We start from the raw sequence: 6,577 nt of genomic DNA on the forward strand, positions 1-6,577 counted from the left end.
CACGCGTGTATATGCGACCTTTGACCCGTATTGCGCGGTGTTCCAACCCGAAATACATGCAATAGAGGCCTGTCTGAGAGTCAATTTAGAAATGGGGTATAAAAACCGTACCATCTATGTGTTCTCGGACAGCGGAGGGCAGGGCATTGTTGGCGCTTCATTCGGCTCAGGTTACATCCAAGTTGGTTTGGGGCTGCCTTGCTGCACTTGTAGAATTCGCATCGGTCAACAGAGTCACGCTCATTTAAATGCCGGGCCACATTGGCCATGCGGGCAGCCAGGTTGGAGTTGGCGTGGAGGGGATTTGGGGCTGCCTTTTGCGTAGCCGCTGCCTTTCTGTGGTGTGCCTTCTTCCGTCGTGAAGGCCAGGCTTGCGTGCACTGACAGGGCACGAAAGGGTGCCGTCATGCGAAGGTGTTTCTTTTAGCGTGCTCCAGCGGATTCACCGCGGAGTTACTGGGAATGAACAGGAGCGAGCCGGGTTCGCGCTATTGCGAATTTCTTCACGTGGCACTACGCAGTGAGGTACCACCTGTATAAGCTGGGGAAGTCGGTCTCCCCGTGCCGTGCACATCCTTTGCGACTGTCTGGCACTGGCTGTTCGGCGCCGGCATTGTGTTGGACATGGGTTCCTAAGTGTTCGGGAGCTACTGCCAAACTCCCTTAGGAATATCTCCGGCTTTATAGTTGGGACGAAGATATGGCTTTATAGTTAGGACGAGGGGCGTGGGGAGGCTACAATATGTCAGGAATGACTGCGGTGGCTCGGGGGGTTGCTCCTGCCCCACTCGGTTCCCTTGAAATCTACAATCTACAACTGATTCGGTCTCTTGTGTATAGGATTTCATTTATTTTACTTCACATTTGCTTTTATCAATATTCCATATAGGAATATATTGTTCGTTTTTTTGTATTGGATTTAGTATATCGTTCAATTTTACTTTATTTACATATATTAGCAACTGATTCTGTCACTTTTGTGTGTATAGAATTTCATATAGGAGTATGTCATTCGTTTTTTTTTAATTGGATTTAGTATATCGTTCAATTTTATTTGTATTGTGTAATATTAATACAGAAAGAAATAGGGAAATAATAAAACAAACATCAATTATCAATGTATATGCAGTAATTTTTTTTAATAACTTCAAAAGAAAATTTCAATTTTTAGTGAACGATTCATTTTTGAAGAAGTGAACTAATCAGCTAAGTTCAGTGAAGTGATTCGTTATTTAAGATTAGTTCATTCGCGAACGACACATGACTATTTGCGTCTGTATTGAGTAAGGCCGAAGGTGGAACAAAAAAAAAATACTTTTCTTAAAATAATCTCCCGCATACTGTAAATTATTATTTTAGTGCAATTTAATAAGTTTTAATAGAAAACGAAAACACAAAATAAAGAAAGAGCGGCAATGGGTTTAAGTAACATATTGATCTTAAGTCAAATAGCTGGGTATGTTATAATTCTGATTCTTTCATTATGCATTTTTATACCCATTTATTTGCAAGTAAGTGATTTTAAGTAAGTAACGTTTAAAATTTTGCGTTTTGCCAATAAAAATCACTTAAAAATATTGATGGCAGATAAATTTTTAGCGGACACTGCTTGCTTTTCGCTAACGGAACATGGAGGGAGGACGACGGCTTATTTGATGTTAAGTGGCCTTCCAAGGTTTTCTGCAATTTCCCTATGGCTACTGGAGCATTCCTTTTCTTTTTTGCAATTTTTCAAATATATAGGTAAAAAGTTCTTACAATTTGCGACCATCATTATTCAACAAAATTCACTTAACAGGTTTGCTCATCTTGCATATAACCAAAAAGATACTTCTTTTATTGGATTGTTTTTAGACGTAGCTTTTGGAATTGTAATGCTCTTTCTAATAGTAATATCTGCTGTATTTATTACCGTAGGGTTTATATTTTGGTGTAGTGCTATGACTGAACGCTTCCCTTCGTGTGAAATAGCTGCCGGCCAAAATATCACAAAAGAAAATGAAAAGGTCGATACATCCCGTTTCTATATAGAAATGGGCACAGCACAGGTATTTACTTAAATATGAAAACATTTGTAAAATTTGTTATAATGGGGGGGAGGAGGCAATTTTTTCCATTTACATTTTGTATTTCTTTGTTTAATAGTGCATTTTGCTTTTTCACTCACAGTAAGAAAAAAGTTGGTGAGTACCATACCGTTTTTGATCATTTTTATTGCGTACATGTTCTCGGTCAAATGCTGATGTGACAAATACGTTATTTTAGGATTTTTATAGTTAATAATATCTTAGGTTTTGGGGGAAGCCCTCTTAAAATATGTAACCCGTTTTTAAGTATCTTTTTTGCTTTTATGAATCATATCAATAACTTTTACTAAATGTAAAATAAAATAATATAAAAACCGATGGCGTGTGGATCATAATGACTAACATTTTTTGAAAATTTAATACTAAAATAATTCACATCCATGACCCTAATACGTAGACCGCGTATGTCTTCTAACATTTCTACAAAATTTTTAAATTTTTATGGATAATTTTTTGTGATGAAATCAAAAGTATAATTAGAAAAAACGACAAAATACATTAAATATGTACACACATAATACTCTATATAGAATAAAAAAATTTCAGCAGTTCTATATTTCAAACATCTCGTCATCTCTAAATCCAACTGTCCCTGATGCTATTTTAAAGTGAGTACCTAATAACAAATTTCTTAAATCTTACTATTATGGCAAGCTTTCTATTTACAAAATTGTTATTTCCAAGCTTTAGTATGCAAGACGAGACTTTTAGCAGTGATTCAAGTTTTTAATCTGATAACCATCTTTATGTGGTTCAGTTTTTGATGAATATGTCAAGCAATCAACTGAAGTGAAATATTACACAATTTAAGGTGACTTCAAAAGCATTTCCGTGCCAGCTGGAAAATTGATATTAAAATAAAGTAAATTGTGAAAATAACATTTATGAACAATTTGTTCGTTAGAATTAGTTTATAAAACTTGTGGCTCCAAAAGAATTTATTCTTGAATCCATTACCATAGGATTTTATTTCAAAGAAAATGACTTCTGATGACTTAAAAGATTTAATACCGCTTCATATTATATTTATATATAAATATATTATATACTTAATATGTTTTAAAGCTACATTAAATATTTAAAAATACTTATAAATATAATTTTAATTAACAGTTTTCTTAAATATATTTTTATAAATTTTTAGCAAACAAATTTCTTAGTGCATTCTTTGGGAAGGTACAAGTTTTATAATCTAAATCTAAAAACGATGTAACCATTCCAGGACGTTGTTTTGTTAAAAAAATTTATTTTACTTTAAGAGAATCTTATTTCCCAACTAGTACGAGCTTTTAAAGTTCTTTACTTTTAATTTTGTAAAAGAAAATCAGCTTAGAAAAACTGAGCGTGTAACGCACAAAATGTAGTATATTAGCAGAAATGAAAATATTTTTTATTCAGAAAAATCAGGAAATCTTTTAAAACGTCTAAAAAAAATTTCGAATATTTCGAAAAAGTATCAACATTTTTAATAGAAAATACTTTTGAATTTTGTTTTCTTTTTACTTTTATATGTATTTGTTTCGAATTATGGAATTTCCCTATATGTAGGTACGTGGATCGTAAATTTTTTTTTAAACAGTGCAATTTGAAATAAAAAATGAATATGAACTAAAAATGCATCAACTCGCTTAATTCTCTCTCATTTTGTTTTAAACTTTGTAAACATAATGTGCAATGTGTGTGCTAAAAATGAGTGTAATATAAAAAATTCTATTGCATAATTAAGAAAAAATTTATTTCAAATTTTAAACTCGATTTATTCGGAACACAAACATGGTATGGCTCGCATCAGCATTGCACCGACGATATAATATGTACTTTTTTTTTAAATTTATGTACAAAATACGGTCTCTAATTCATTAACTTTGTTTTTGAAGGTAGTAACTTGAATCGATAATTTAAAAAAAAATTAGTTATGTGTGGGAAAAATTCCATTAGAAAAAATGAAACCTTTATCTAATTTGAAAGTGAAATTTAAAACGGTATAAAAAAGTTTTACACTATTAGCATGTTTGTTTAATTTCAAATTCCATAGATTCAGTATAAAACCTATACACATTTGAAAAAGAATCTTTGAGTCCTTAATTTCTTCTAGATTAGCATTATACTGACGCGCGTTTTGCTTTTGAGTACATAAATATGGGTAAAATATACAATGCCTTTTTTAGTTTGGTGCATGGGGATCTTTTGCGTTTGCAGTTGGGGTTATTGTGACATCACTTTTAAAATTAATAAACAATCATCAAACAACGAATATTCGTGTTTCCATGTATTTGGAAAGACAACGACTTGTCAATGAAGATTCATATATTGGGCCGCTGGATAATCGTTCTGCTTCTAATTAAAATAAACATAATGAAACTTATTTTTGTGATATTCATTTTATATTATAATATACGTTTAATGCAATAAAAGTAGTATTATGTTAATTTACAATATGGGTGCTCATTTTTTTTTAGTTTAAAATTGAGAATAGCTTCAAGAATTAAATAAAGCATATTTTTAATAAGTCAGTTACACACATAGGTATATAAATGAAAAGAATCAATTCCGCTCAAACCCAATTTATTTCTTTTTTTCATTAGTTTTAAAAATTCATGTATTCTTAAAATTTATAATAACAACATCAAAATCTTTAAATAAATAAAAAATAGACTTTCTCAAACAATTTTTATATAAAAATGCAAACTAGTAAATTTTATACCATTTCCTTAATTGAATCTAGTCCTAAGCTATATTAAAAATACCTACCTTTAGCGCCATTTAATTTACTTTGCTTTTGTAATTGATTTACCCAAAAATTTTTTTCTTTGGGCAAACATATGCAAATAAAGTTGTGGAAATATTGGAACGTAAGAAAGCATTATAATCCATAGTAAGTGAAAATAAGAAAATGTAGCGTTGTATTTATTGGGCATATCGATACTCCAAATTTTATGATGTTTGGCGTAATTTTGAGCCCAATAAAAACATAAAAGCTCTCCTGTAACACCAATTGGATACAAAGCTATAAATGTTGTATATCTTAAAAATATTAAAATTTGTGGTATTATGTTTAAGATATTTAAAGCATAATATCCGTAACGAATAATTTCTGTAATTGACCACGCTAACAGAGCAAGTGGAAGCCCAGGTGAATTTTTGGCTTCAGGGGTAGCCATCACAACTCCGCAGACTACCATAACACGACTAAAAACTTGAAATGTAGTCAGTATGGGATTACTTTTAACCAAACCAAGAGCTGCATTAAAAATCTAAAAATTTAAAAAGAAAATTTACACTTAAAAAAGTTCAGATTTTGACGTGCATACATGTCGTCGTTTAAAAAACAGAAAGCACTCAGTGCATTTTTAGTGCACTACTGTTAAGTCACTAAAAGTGCTCAGTGCAGAGTTAAGTCAGAAAAACATATTTTTTGTGGCAAAAAATTATACAAGTTTAGAAAATATAGACGTCAATCCAATTGCACTAATTGAGTTTACTCAAAACAGTTTCTGACTTAGTGCTTTCTGCTTCTTAACCGATGCTATATGTATATATCTACAAAATAGTGATTGAAAATATTCAAACTTTATAATGGTATGTACAATATAAACTCATATACGCCAAATTTTCACTTCAATTTGATTGAAAAAATTTTCCGGTCAAATTAATATAAAAATATTTTTTATATGTACATACTTCTAATACAGCAGCATTTTGAAATATTATAACTGTCCAGCCAATATAATCCCATAAACTTTGACCTGGAACTCCGACAACATAATACGTCATCAGTTGGAATAACATAAATGACCACCTAGAAAATTATTAAAATAAGTATCTTGTACATGTGTGTACATATCTACAAGTAACATGTACATATGTGTACTTATACCAAAACATACCCTACAACTTGTCCTCCATTATACAGCAGCAAATATAATTTTGTAATTAACCTTTGTGATGATCCAACTTTCTCTTTTGCCATTTCGCTGTTTATTTGAAACGTAATAACTAAATCAAAGCGTTAATAAACAAATGTCCGAATCATTGACTTGATCGTAGTACTTTTATAAACTGATTAACATTTGCAAAACATAAACTACATCCAAGCTTTTAATGAATTTTAATTTGATTTCAATTTGTGTGGTTTTTTTTTTCATTAATTATTGCCAGATGCAAAGTGCCAGGTGTGATAATAGAAAAATCTTCAATTTTCACAAAAAAATAGCCTAAAATGTCAAAAAAGGGTTACATGTACAAATTTGAAAAATTTTACGCAGTTTGACGTTCCATATAAGTCACAGGGATGGCGAACCTAAGACACACGTGCCCAAGGTGGCACTCGTCTCGCTAATAAATACAGTGCAAAATTTTTTATATTTCCGATATTTGCTTAAAATATAAAAACTATATTTGCTAAAAATTGTTTCCAAGAATTTTTTAAGTGAAGCCTGTATTTCCTTTAAAAACAAATAATATTATCATCCTGATATTGATGACTTAGC

The 6,577-nt window shown here is 31.2% G+C and overlaps 2 protein-coding genes across 3 annotated transcripts; one reads left to right on the forward strand and one right to left on the reverse strand.

The window, feature by feature from the left end:
* The first annotated feature begins 1,229 nt into the window (after positions 1–1,229).
* Positions 1,230–4,523, forward strand: LOC129616636 (transmembrane protein 179). 2 transcript variants are annotated; one of them, XM_055532259.1, is made up of 4 exons: positions 1,230–1,525; positions 1,600–1,743; positions 1,799–2,048; positions 4,183–4,317. In XM_055532259.1, exons 1-4 carry the CDS (start codon positions 1,416–1,418, stop codon positions 4,222–4,224), a joined length of 546 nt encoding a protein of 181 aa, XP_055388234.1. In that variant the 5' UTR covers positions 1,230–1,415; the 3' UTR covers positions 4,225–4,317. The 2 variants fall into 2 exon arrangements, with proteins under 2 accessions (XP_055388234.1, XP_055388233.1); XM_055532258.1 differs by having other exon boundaries at positions 1,235–1,525; positions 4,256–4,523.
* Positions 4,524–4,635: 112 nt separating this feature from the next.
* Positions 4,636–6,263, reverse strand: LOC129616635 (very-long-chain (3R)-3-hydroxyacyl-CoA dehydratase hpo-8). The gene is made up of 3 exons (XM_055532257.1): positions 5,975–6,263; positions 5,769–5,886; positions 4,636–5,341 (listed from the first exon to the last, which is right to left on the reverse strand). The coding sequence occupies exons 1-3, from the start codon at positions 6,055–6,057 to the stop codon at positions 4,856–4,858; spliced, it is 687 nt and encodes a 228-aa protein (XP_055388232.1). The 5' UTR covers positions 6,058–6,263; the 3' UTR covers positions 4,636–4,855.
* Between the last annotated feature and the right edge of the window lie 314 nt (positions 6,264–6,577).

Source organism: Condylostylus longicornis, unplaced genomic scaffold, assembly GCF_029603195.1.
Source record: "Condylostylus longicornis isolate FDR11 unplaced genomic scaffold, ASM2960319v2 ptg000257l, whole genome shotgun sequence".
Taxonomy (NCBI): domain Eukaryota; kingdom Metazoa; phylum Arthropoda; class Insecta; order Diptera; family Dolichopodidae; genus Condylostylus; species Condylostylus longicornis.

Coding starts and splice junctions, on each gene's coding strand:
- LOC129616636 (XM_055532258.1), top strand. CDS start 1,416: ATGGGTTTAAGTAACATATTGATCTTAAGTCAAATAGCTGGGTATGTT. Junction 1,526..1,599: donor TTGCAAGTAAGTGATTTTAA/GTAAGTAACGTT, acceptor ATAAATTTTTAG/CGGACACTGCTTGCTTTTCG. Junction 2,049..4,255: donor TAGAAATGGGCACAGCACAG/GTATTTACTTAA, acceptor TGCCTTTTTTAG/TTTGGTGCATGGGGATCTTT.
- LOC129616635 (XM_055532257.1), bottom strand. CDS start 6,057: ATGGCAAAAGAGAAAGTTGGATCATCACAAAGGTTAATTACAAAATTA. Junction 5,887..5,974: donor AATGGAGGACAAGTTGTAGG/GTATGTTTTGGT, acceptor ATAATTTTCTAG/GTGGTCATTTATGTTATTCC. Junction 5,342..5,768: donor AAAATGCTGCTGTATTAGAA/GTATGTACATAT, acceptor TTAAATTTTTAG/ATTTTTAATGCAGCTCTTGG.